This window comes from Lutra lutra, chromosome 4 (genome assembly GCF_902655055.1).
Source record: "Lutra lutra chromosome 4, mLutLut1.2, whole genome shotgun sequence".
In the NCBI taxonomy this organism is placed as follows: domain Eukaryota; kingdom Metazoa; phylum Chordata; class Mammalia; order Carnivora; family Mustelidae; genus Lutra; species Lutra lutra.
Genome location: NC_062281.1, coordinates 35,620,820 through 35,633,364, shown reverse-complemented (window position 1 = coordinate 35,633,364; position 12,545 = coordinate 35,620,820). Strand labels below are relative to the sequence as shown.

The 12,545-nt window shown below is 44.3% G+C and overlaps 1 protein-coding gene across 6 annotated transcripts in view; it reads right to left on the bottom strand.

Annotated features, from left to right (window-relative positions):
• The window catches only part of UBR5 (ubiquitin protein ligase E3 component n-recognin 5), a 138,461-nt gene extending 137,685 nt beyond the window's left edge, over positions 1–776 (bottom strand). For all 6 annotated transcript variants that reach the window (XM_047728548.1, XM_047728550.1, XM_047728549.1 and 3 more), the window contains exon 1: positions 634–776. In XM_047728548.1, coding sequence (XP_047584504.1) covers positions 634–695 — 62 coding nt within the window. In that variant the 5' untranslated portion in view covers positions 696–776. The remainder of the gene's footprint in view (positions 1–633) is intronic.
• Between the last annotated feature and the right edge of the window lie 11,769 nt (positions 777–12,545).

The following is a 12,545-nucleotide window of genomic DNA, read 5'->3' as shown; positions in this document are numbered from 1 at the left end:
TAATAATAACAATAATCATGGCGCTTCCTACCCCCCCCTCCTCCCCAAAGCGATCTGCCGGGAATCAGCCTCCCCATCCCCCGGGATCTCCAGGCTTGGCAGGTCCAGACCACCCCACCGGACACAGCTCCCGGGGGCCCGGGCGAGCCCGGTCTACCCCGGGGCCTCTCGCCCCGCTTCTCCTCTTCCCTCTCTTTTTACCTCCACCATCCCCCATCCGCATTGTCTGTCTCAATTCAACTTTGACTAATATGGATTCCTCGGGCCTGGGCCGGGCGGTAATTACAGCCCGCCCCCCGCTCCGGGAGCCGAATCCCCCCCCATCTCCGCCGAGTTCAGCGCGGCTCCTCGGAGGGAGACTGGAGTGGGGGGCTGCGGGGGGGAAGGAGGAGGTTGCAGCGCGCTTTCCCGTCTACACCGCGGGCACCGTCTACAACGCGCTCCCCCCGCGGCCCCAGACCCCCGGGATCAGAAGTTTGCCCCGGAAGGGGCCTAGCCGGGGGCAGTGACGACCCCCACCCCCTCCGGCCGGCGGCGCGTAAACACGGGCGCCCGCCCCGGCTCGGCCCCGTGGGGGAGGGGAGGGCGGGGAGGCGCCCTTCCCCCCGCCCGCCCGCCCGCCGGCCCTATTACCTGTCATTGAGCTGGTCCTCGGTGCCCGGCAGCGGGTGAACCACGAAATGGATGGACGTCATGGTGCTTCCTTCTCGTCCTCCTCCCGAGGACTGCCCCCTCCCGCTCGCCCACCCCCCCCCCGAACACCCTTCCCCTCCCCAAAACCCACTGCCGCCGCCTCCCAGTCCCCAAATGGAGGGAAGCAAATGCGCAGGGGCCGCCGCCGCCTCCCTGCCGGGCGTGTGTCCGCGGCCCGGCGGTCTGGCGGGGCCGGCAGGGGCGGATCAACACGCCACCCGCTCCCCCCGCGACAGCGCGCAGGAGTGCGAGGCCGGCGGCCGGGACCCGGGGCGCGCCGCCGCCAGCGGCGGCCAGGCGTCGGGAGAGGGGGCGACTGGGGAGGGAGGACAGGGGCGGGCTGCGGGGACGGTGTAGTCCCGGCGGCGGACGGGGTCCGGACTAGGGAGGTGGGGAGGGAGATTAGCCCGCACCGCGCGTCACTGGCGAGAAGCCGCCGCCGCCGCCGCCAGCACCGCCGCCGCCATCTTCACTTCTGCCCCAGTTTCTCCGTCTCGCAGGCTCCGCTCCCGAGCGGCGGGGGAGGGGCGAACGGGAGGAGGAGAAGGAGGGAGGAGACCGGCGGGCGGGGGCACGGCTGCGGGGGGGGCGGGGCTCCGGGAAACGGGCGGTAAGGCCCTTTCGATTGGGCGGCTCAACGTTGTCGGGCGACGGCGCTGTAAGGCGCGTGCGGATTGGTCCGTTCGGCCCCGAGCCCAGCCCCCCGGGGGGTGGGATAGCTCCCGAGTGAGAGTTCCGGAGAGCACGTGTTAGGGAAGGAGGAGGCGGAGGGGAGCTCACTGGGGCGGGGAAGAAGTCTGGAAGGGAGGCTAAGTGTGTGTCCCCGGAGAGGTGTAAGGAAGAGGGGCTCCTGCGCTTCTCGCTCTGATTTCCCTGGGGCAGCCCTAATTATTCTGCGGATCTTTAGGGGGTTTTTGTTGTTGTTTCTCGCCCTTCACCCGCAGTTACATTTAAAGTAGAAGTGCAAAATCACTGAAGGGGCAAGAAAACACAGCCTTTTATTGGAGAAGTAAGGTAGTTATGTAAGGACCTTTCCAGAAAGTCCTATCGTAGGATCAGAGAGAGCTGACTTTGCAGCAACTTCTTTAATCACCTTACTCTCCCCAGTGTCCCCAGCAACACCATCACATACCCGTACAAAGACAAAATGTGGAAATTTCCACTAATTTCCTGATTTAAATGATTCATGGGGGTTTTAAACTACTTTCAAATGAAAGATGATATATCTCTCCTACAAAGGCGTTCTTCAACTCATCATCAGTGGGATCAAAACGGCAAATTCTTAAATGGCTGTTTTTTCTAAGGAACTCCTTTTTTCTAGGGAACCAGTTCCCAGCTTTCTTCTCAAGGCTTCCATGGCTCCTTCAAAAAATCAAGTACCCCTTTCAAGGCAAAGAGTGAAAACTAAGCTACTTCTCCAGTTTGTGTGGATATTCGTTAAATCAGGGGTCCTGGGTAACATTCTAAATGTTAAACATCGCTTTTCTCCTGTCACTGCATTACATACGCGCGCACACACTTTTGCTTAGGAAGTTCTTTTGAGCGAAATATATGAACATTTATTTATAAATGAGGATAGAGTAGGTACCCCCTTGAGACAGATAATGGAACAGTTTTGTAGGTCACCAGCTCCAAAATTGGCCCAGATTAGTTTAGACTAAAAAGTGATTTCAAGGCTGGTTTTTAGTCCTCCAAAGCCACAGGGAAGCAGGGTAGACCAATGGACACTGCTAGTTTTAGAGCCAGACAGAACTGGATTTCTGTCCTGTTTCTGCTACTTAATTATGTGACCTTGGTTAATTTTTTTGGCCTATCATAATGTCTTTTTTCTCCTTTGTAAAATATGCCATAGTTACAGATCTACAGAGGGTTATGGTGAGGTCTAAATAAGATAGTTTGTCAAGCACTTGGAGCAGCTCATAACACTAGGTAGGCTTAGCAAATGCATGCTTTCATGTGTCAGCAGTGCTCAGTATGTGCCACTTGATACACTTATGTGTTCTGATACTCAAATCACGCTATGGGGTAATTAATATTATCCCCATTACATAGATAACAACACTGAGGCTCAAGCACTTTAGGTAAGTGTTGAAGATGAGACTGAAACCCAGGTCATCTAACTCTGATTACGTTGCTCTTTCCACTACACCACAGCTGCCATCTAGTTAATAATTAAAAGGGGCAGATTATTCAAAGCCATAGGAAAAATGTGATATGACAAATGCAATAAGAGTGCTATAGAAGTTAACAGAGGAAGTGATTCAAGCCAAGACAATTAAGAAAAGTCATTTAAGCTGAACTTTCAAGAATGTTCAGGGAAAACAGAATATCTAGCTTAAACTTATTTATATTTGTCTCTGAACAAACTCCATACCATACCCATCCATTGCTTCTTTCTTCCAAATTTGTTTTTCTTCATCTTTTCATTGTGATTCCACCCTGTTTCCTTGATTTATCCACTCCTAGTTTCCAAGTTCTGAGACTTTCTGTCCTGGTTGAAGGCCAGTCTTCTCACTCTAGGCAGCCCATTCAAACTGCACATTTGATCTTTGATGACCATTTTGGAATTGCAATGTTTTTTTCTTGTCCTAGGCTTGTTAGGGAGAATTTTCCTCTTCTAGATCCCCAACACTGTGGTGGGTCACACTTCGCACAGAGAAAAATAAGAAATAAAGGCATGGAGTTTTACAAGCCCATCACATAGACAGGGGAGGAAGGAATACAGATAAAGAATGGAGATAAGCAGGGTTTAAGGAGAACCTCTCTGAAGTATCAAAGTATAATACAAGCCTAGAAAACAACACTGGGGGAGAAGGTTCTTTTCTAAAAATTTGGACTAATTCTCCCTTTGAAAACAAATGAATGGAGAAATGAGACAGGAATGGGAAAAAGCTTAATAAAATATGGGCTGATGGATGTTTTAACACTACGGATAACTGGAATGCAATCCCAATGGGGACCATCTGAGAGACTGTGGGGGGACATACCTCAGAATTATCTCAGTGAGAGGGGAGGGAGCTAGAAGTATTTATCCATCAACTCCATCCCTCAGTGGTTGAGGACTGTTCTTGGGTTAGTTCCCTGACACTTTACACTCTCCCCACTTGTGGGTAATGCATACTCCTAAGGCGAAAGAATGAAAGAAAAGACATTACCAAAAAAAGGAAAGAGAAAGAAAAAGAAATGTGAGAGATTTTTGACAGTCAACCCATCTTAAAGGGTACTCTTTAAGCAAAAGGAAAATGATCCCCCAGTGTAAGCTCAGAGAGGCATAAAGGTATGAAGAAGAATGAAAACAGAAGAAAATATGTAGGTATGTAAAAGTTGACTGAGTAAAACAACAGGGCTTAAAAATCCAAAACACTGACACCAAATGCTGGCAAAATGTAGAACAGTAAGAATGGGAATGCGAAATGGGATGGCCACTCTAGAAGACAGTTCGGTGGTTTCTTAAAAAACTAACATACTCTTAACATATGATCCAGTAATCACACTTCCTGATATTTACCCAAAGTACTTGAAAATTTATGTCCATATAAAAATCTACACACAGGTGTTTATAGAAGCTTATTCATAGTTGCCAAAACTTGTAAGCAACCAAAATGTCCTTTAGTAGGTGAATGCTTATACCTGCATAGTGCGTTATTGTTCAACACTAAAAAGAAATGAGCTATCAAGCATGAAAAGATATGGAGAAATATTAAATGCATATTACTAAGTGAAAGAAGCCACTCTAAAAGACTGCATACTCTATGATTCCAACTATATGACATTCTGGAAAAGGCAAAACTGTGGAGACAGTAAAAAGATCAGTAGTGGCCAGAGTAGAGAGAGGAATGGATAGGTAAAGCACAAAATAAGTTTTAAGGTACTAAAACTGTTCTGTATGATGCTCTAATGATGGATATATCTCATTATAAATTTGTCTAAACACACGGAATTTACAACACCTAGAGTGAATCCTAATGGACTCTGAACCCTAGGTGGTAATGTAAGATTCAAAAGTTTTAACAGACTACTCTGATAAGCAATGTTGATAATGGACAAGACTATACATGTGTGGAGGCAGCGAGTATATGGGACACTCTGTACCATCCTCTCAGTTTTGTTGTGAATCCAAAACTGCTCTAAGAAATAAAGTCTAGGGACACCTGTGTGGCTTAGTCATCAAGCGTCTGCCTTTGGCTCAAGTCATGATCCCAAGGTCCTGGGATCAAGCCCACATCAGGCTCCCCACTCCATGGGGAGCCTGCTTCTCCTTCTACCCCTCCTCCTGCTTGTGTTCTCTCTCTCTCTCTCTGACAAATAAATAAAATCTTTAAATAAAAAATAATAAAGTTTATTAAAAATATTAGCAAAATATTAGCAAAAAATATTAGCAAAACAAATTCAACAGGATATAGCAAAAATAGACCATAAACAAGTTGGATAATTTGACTTGGAAATCAACAAATATAATTCACCATATTAACAGAAAGAAGGAAATAAATCATTTCAAAGGAATAAGAAAAATAATGTTATAAAATTCTATTAACTATTCATGAAGAAAATTCTTTAGTAAACTATGAATAGAACAAGACTTCTTTAATTTGATTAAGTGTATTTCTGAAAACCCTACAGAAAAAATCTCTTGCAATGACAAAGTGTTGACAGCTTTCCCCCAACACTGGAAACAAGAATGTCTGTTCTCACCACAACTTTTCAACATTTCTAGGGTTCCAGCTAGTGCAATAAGACAAGAAAAACAATTATAAAGTATAGGAATTAATTTTCCAAAGCAGCTGCCAAAGTCAGCAGAGGGACAGTCCGGGTAATCAATGGTTAACACCAACTATAGGGTCACCTGGAGGCCAGAGTGTCCAGGCAGGTAGAGCTGGAATAGGAAGTGGTGGTCATGTACTACAAGGATAACAACATTTCTGGCAACTTCTACAGAATTAAGTAGAGATACCAGACTTTGGACTTCTTCCACATGCACATAGACACCAACTCATCCCATGGTCCCTACCATTTCTGGGTCTCCAAGCACATCCTCAGGTAGAATGTGTGATGCATGCTACCTCACAAGATCAAGCACTGCTAGGCCACTTCAGAGCACCTCAAGATGTTTAACGAGAAAGAGCAAGTAATCATTTCTCCTCAAATTTGTGTGTCTGAAGCCCACACATAAGTTTGTCTACTTGAAGCACCTGACTTATGAGAACCAGATGTTGACAGTGACCCTGGAGAACAAGAACTAGAATAAGGTCAAGTTCACTATACGGAGGAGTCTCTCTAATAAGCCAAGGAGAACATGGACAAGAAAAACAACAAATGAACAGAGGTCTTAGAGATTCATAGACCCCTGATCTGAGCCAAATAAAAACTATTCATCCCTCAAAAGATAGATTTTAGGGACGCCTGGGTGGCTCAGTTGGTTAAGCGGCTGCCTTCGGCTCAGGTCATGATCCCAGAGTCCTGGGATCGAGTCCCACATCGGGCTCCTTGCTCAGCAGGGAGCCTGCTTCTCCCTCTGCCTCTGCCTGCCACTCTATCTGCCTGTGCTCACTCTCACTCTCTCTCTCTCTCTCTGACAAATAAATAAATAAAATCTTAAAAAAAAAAAAAGATAGATTTTATGGGACACCTGGGTGGCTCAGTCCATTAAGCATTCACCTTCAGCTCAGGTCAGGATCCTAGAGTCCTGGGACTGAGTCCCACATTGAGCTCCTTGTTCAGTGGAGAAACTGCTTGTGTGCTCGCACGCTCTCTCTCTCTCTCTGACAAAGAAATAAAATCTTTAAGGAAAAAAAAAAGATGTGTATAGGTTTTAGAAAGTAAGATATAAAAGCATCGTTATTTTCATGGGACATATTTTAATATACAAAAAATTGGGATTAGTAAGCAAGTTTAGCAAAATAACTAGAAATAAGGTTAATGTCCACCAAAAATCAACTGTTTTTATATACCCAAAAAACTAAGAAGAATTAGAAAATGAAATATTTAAGATACCATTTAAGATAATATAAAAACTAAAAATATCTGATATCTAAGAAAAAATTCAATAAAACATGTATAAAACCCTATAGAATTTCATTTTTTTAAAGATTTTTATTTATTTATTTTTAGAGAGAGAGCAAGCAGGGGGAGGCACAGAGGAAGAAAGAGAATCCCAAGCAGACTCCACACTGAGTGTGGAGCCCAATGTGGGGCTCAATCTCACAACCCCAAGATCCTAACCTGAGCCAAAATCAAGAGTCTGATGCTTAACTGATGGAGCCACCCAGGTGCCCCTACACAGAAAACATAAAAATATTTTAGAGAAGTCAAAGATGATCTAAATAAATGGAGGAATATTTCCTCTGTTCATGGGCTAATACAACTAATAGGGTGAAGTTGTAAATTCTCCCTAATCTATAGATTTAGCATCATCTCAGTCAGAATTCTGACACTTCTCCACCCCAGTGGGAATGTATAGGAAAGACAAAGAGATCAATGAAATTATAAAAAACTCAGACATAGACCAAAGGTTAATAAACATATAACTTTAACACCATGGGCACTTCAGGGTAGTTGGGAAAGAAAGGTATTTGCAATAAATTGTGCCAGGACAATTGGATATCATTATTTTAGGAAATTAAACTTAACCCCTACCCACATCATACTCAAAAATCCAGGTAGAATGTAGATGTAGATTTGAATGTATCAAGCAAATAATAGGGGTGCCTGGATGGCACCGTCAGTTAAGGATCCAGCTCTTTTTTTTTTTTTTTTTAAAGATGTTATTTATTTATTTGACAGGGCAGGAGCAGGGGTAGGGACAGAGAGAGAGGGAAGCAGACTCACCACTGAGAAGGGAACCTGACATGGGGGGCTGGATTCTAGGACCCTTGGATGTGTGTGCTACATCCCACTATAGAAAAAGATTTCTTTTTAATTTTTTTTTTTTAATTTATTTGACAGATCACAAGTAGGCAGAGAGGCAGGCAGAGAGAGACAGGAGGAGGCAGGCTCCCTGCTGAGCAGAGAGCCCGATGCGGGACTCGATCCTAGGACCCTGGGATCATGACCTGAGCCGAAGGCAGAGGCTTTAACCACTGAGCCACCCAGGCGCCCGAAAAAGATTTTTTTTAAAGGAAAAATGGTGGGGTGCCTGGGTGGCTCAGTTGGTTAAGCGACTGCCTTCAGCTGAGGTCATGATCCTGGAGTTCTGGGATCGAGCTCCACATCGGGATACCTGCTGAGCAGGGAGTCTGTTTCTCCCCCTGACCCTCTCTCCTCTCATGCTCTCCCTTTCTTTCATTCTGTCAAATAAATAAATAAAATCTTAAAAAAAAAATTAAAATAATAAATAAATAAATAAATAAAAGGAAAAATGGCTCAGGGCACCTGGGTGGCTCAGTCAGATAAGCGTCTGACTCTTGATTTGGGCTCTGGTCATGATTTCAGGTTCCTGAGATCAAGCCCCACATCAGGCTCCTCGATGGGCATAGAACCTGCCTAAGATTCTCTCTCCCTCTGCCTCTTCCCACCTCTCTCTTTTTTTTCTCTCTCTCTCTCAAAAAAATAAAAATAAATAAATAAATTAGAAAAAAAAAAGAGGACTCTGCTTTAGACCATAATAGAATTTAAAATTTTTTTTAAATCTTATGTATTTATTTATTTATTTTTAAGTAAGCTCTATGCCCTATGTGGGACTTTGAACTCAGGACCCTAAGATCAAGAGTGAACTCATGACCCTGAGAACAAGAGTGGCATGTTCTACTGACTGAGCCATCCAGGTGCCCCCCCCCCATATAGATATACTAATTCAAAATGGATCATAGACCTAAATGTAAGAGATAAAGACTTAGGAGTCTTAGAAGAAAAGATAGGAGTGAATCTTCCTAACTTCAGATAAGGTGATTGTCTCTTAGGGTCAAAACAATTAGCAAAAATAGATAAATTGGACTTCATCAAAATTTAATACTTTTACCCTTCAAAGGACACCAAGCCAAGAAAGCAGGAAGGCAATCCATGGAATGGGAGACAGTGTTTGCAAATCATGTATCTGATATAAGACCAGCATCTAGATTATATGAAAAACTCTTATAATTCAACAATCAAAAGACAAAAATCCAATTTAGAAATGGGCGAAGAGGGTCAGAAAAGGCTGATGATGAATAAGAAAGGAGAAAGCACTGGTTTGTAAAGATGTAGAGATGTTAACAAGCAGCAGATAAAAGGCAGAGTGTTCTACTCTGGATTCCTCCATCAAAAAATTCAGTCTGTGGGGCGCCTGGGTGGCTCAGTGGGTTAGGCCACTGCTTTCAGCTCAGGTCATGATCTCAGGATCCTGGGATCGAGCCCCACATCAGGCTCTCTGCTCGGCAGGGAGCCCGCTTCCTCCTCTCTCTCTGCCTGCCTCTCTGCCTGCTTGTGATCTCTCTCTGTCAAATAAATAAATAAAATCTTTAAAAAAAAATTCAGTCTGGACTATATAGGAAAATAAAGATTTTGAAGGTGAACAATTAAAGCTCAGATTGGGAGAAAAAGACTACCCGAGAGCACTGAGTTGTCTTAAAGTCAAGCCTCCAGAGGCCCAATAAACCATATACCACACTGCCAAATAAAAGTTTTAAAATCTTGAGGAAAAAAAATAGGCCAAGGATTTGAGTAACATTTCTCCAAAGAATATATCCAAATGGCCAATAAGCACAAGAAAAGATGCTCAACATCTTATGTCATTAGAGATATGCAAATCAAACCCTCAAAGAGATACACTTCTCATCTACAGGGACGGTGAAAATAAAAAAGACAGACAACAGGGAACACTGGAGAGGATGGGGTGAAATTGAAACCCTCATACACTGTTGATGGGACTACAAAACGGAACAGCCACTTTGGAAAACAGTTTGACAGTTGTGACAGTTTTGACAGTTACTCAAAAAGTCAGAGTAGTAGTCATAAGACGACTCCTAGATATATACCCAAGAGAACTGAAAACTTATGTCCTCATAAAAACTTGTACACAAATGGTCATAGTACCATTATTCCTAATCAAGAGAATGTGGAAACAACCCTAATGCCTATCAACTGATAAATGGATACATTCAATGTGGTATATCAATACAATGGAATATTATTTACCATAAAAAGGGTTGGAACTCTGATGCTTGCCACAGCATCAATGAACCTTGAAAACATTATGGTAAGTGAAAGAAGCCAGACACAAAAGGCCAAAAATATAGTATGTTTCTGTTCATATGATGTATCCAGAAGTGGCAAATCCATAGACAGGAAGTGGATTAGTGGTTGCCCTGGGGGGCTGGGGGAGTAAAGGGAAAGTGACAGCTAACAGATGTGGGGTTACTGGTGGGGGAAGTTCTCGAATTAGAGAGCAGTGATGGTTGTGCAATTTTGTGAAATATTAAAAACTACTGACTTTGTACTTTAAAGGGGTTAATTTTAAGATATGTTAATGACATCTTAATAAATTTATCATTCAAAAAAAGGAAAGAAAAGTTGTTATATGACCGTATGCCTCCACCAGCAGGGCCGTGAGTTCAGGGGGATATATACAATTTCCAACTAAGGAAGCTAGCTTCTACTTATTCGTTGCAGTTTTTTAAAAGTCTCTATCATTCAACCAAAGAATGATTTCCTGAGTGACGAGTATATGCCAAGCACTTAGGATTGTGGATAGCTGCAGTGGGTGGGCAAGGTCTCTGCTCTGCATGGACGGGGGGCTTACAATCCTGCTGCAAGGGCTGAGAGAATGGGGTTACAGGTACTTCAGCAAGAGGGAAGTCACTTGCCCAAAGTCATATAGTTATTAAGTAGGAAAGTCATTAAGGAAAGCAAGGTAAAGTCCAACAGGACCATAGTGGTCCTTTTTTAACCTAATACCCTTATTTCACAGAGAAATCAAAGGCTCAGAGAGGTGAAACCACCCAATGACATGTGGCATGTTACACACTCTCACAAATACGCAAGCATCTTGAATTTGGGAGCCCAAGGAGACCTTCAAAAAATCTCAAGGTCAATCCATGTAAGACCTTTTTCAGATAACCTAATGGGCCTTGGCAGCTTAAGATGCCCGTCAGAAAAGCCCTCCAACATGCCTTCAACAATCGTTCGTTGCTCTCTGCCACGTGGTAGACATTGTGCAGCACTGGGAACCTGGCAGTGAGCAAGACAGATGTAGGTGACTCCATGGGGTCTGGCAGTTCCCAGGTGCAGGCAGACAGCTGTTTTGGTGGCTATGTAAGAGTCATCTTGGGAAGCAGATACCTAAAGTTTCTGGGCCCCTCCCCACTACTGTGGTTCCACTGGTCTGGAGTGAGCCTTGGAATCGGTATTTTCAGCACTCTCTGAAGTCCACTCTGGGAACCACTGGCCTATATACCCCACAACTTAGCTTTTAGAGCTCAGTGAGAACCTGGAAGGACTCACCCAATCCCACAGCTAGATAAAATGTGTTTAATGCCCAGAACACCTGGGTGGCTCAGTGGGTGTCTCCCTTCGGCTTAGGTCATGATTCCAGAGTCCTGGGATCAAGTCCTGTGTCCAGCTCCTCAGCGGGGAGCCTGCATCTCCCTCTGCCTGTCTCTAGCCCTCCCTCTTTCCTCTGACAAATAAATAAAATCTTAAAAAAAAAAAAAAAAAAGGCTGTTTAATGCCCAAACCCTGGGGCATTTACTTGTCATTGAACAACTATCAGGCACCTAGAGTTGCTGGGAGGTATGGCTACAGTGAAGAGAAGACCGCACCTTGCTTACTCTCATGGTACTTACCTTTGGTGGGAGTAGGGATGGGACACACAGGGAAAGCCGAGAAAGAAAGAAACAAGGTCACTTAATCTCTAGTAATGGGAAGTACTATAAAGTGGGACCAAGTGAGGGCCAATTCAGTGGAAGAGAATACATTAGGTTGAACCATATAAAATCGTAAGTATTGGACTGTTTTTGATCTACAGAAACAACAATTGTGTGTGGCTTGGCTTTATAAACAGGCGTTAGAAAGCAGCTGAGTCCTTTCTCCCCAAGAAAAAAAAAGGGAAGATGGTCTCACAAAATGGATATGATTTGAACACAAGAATGACAGATAAAAGCCTAGGGGAAGGGTTTTGTTAGAGGAGTCTCAGGAGAAACTGTGGAAAGAAGGGACGTTCATTCTGGATACGTACAGAACACTCGATAGAGCAGCACAGTCATTTAAAAAGAAGAGTGTGGGGCGCCTGGGTGGCTCAGTGGGTTAAGCCGCTGCCTTCGGCTCAGGTCATGATCTCAGCGTCCTGGGATCGAGTCCCGCATCGGGTTCTCTGCTTGGCAGAGATCCTGCTTCTCTCTCTCTCTCTGCCTGCCTCTCCATCTACTTGTGATCTCTCTCTGTCAAATAAATAAATAAAGTCTTTAAAAAAAAAAATAAATAGGGGCGCCTGGGTGGCTCAGTGGGTTAAGCCGCTGCCTTCGGCTCAGGTCATGATCTCGGAGTCCTGGGATCCAGTCCCGCATCGGGATCTCTGCTCAGCAGGGAGCCTGCTTCCTCCTGTCTCTCTGCCTGCCTCTCTGCGCTTGTGATCTCTCTCTGTCAAATAAATAAATAAAATCTTTAAAAAATAAATAAATAAATAATAAAAAGAAGAGTGTGATGCACCCTCATTATTCTTAACAAAGTTATTTACCCTTTGATTAAAGACACAGTCAATAAAAACCATGAATAAAAAAATCAAATACTCACTTCCAAACTCACTTCTGAAAATTCACGTGATAGCCACTGCCACAAACACGTTGCCTCAGTCCCTGGCCCAGATGCTACTTTCTCTGGGACGTCATCTGTCATCTGTCATCTCCACTGTGAGGTGAGGCTGCTCCCTCCCCTGGACCTCCAAG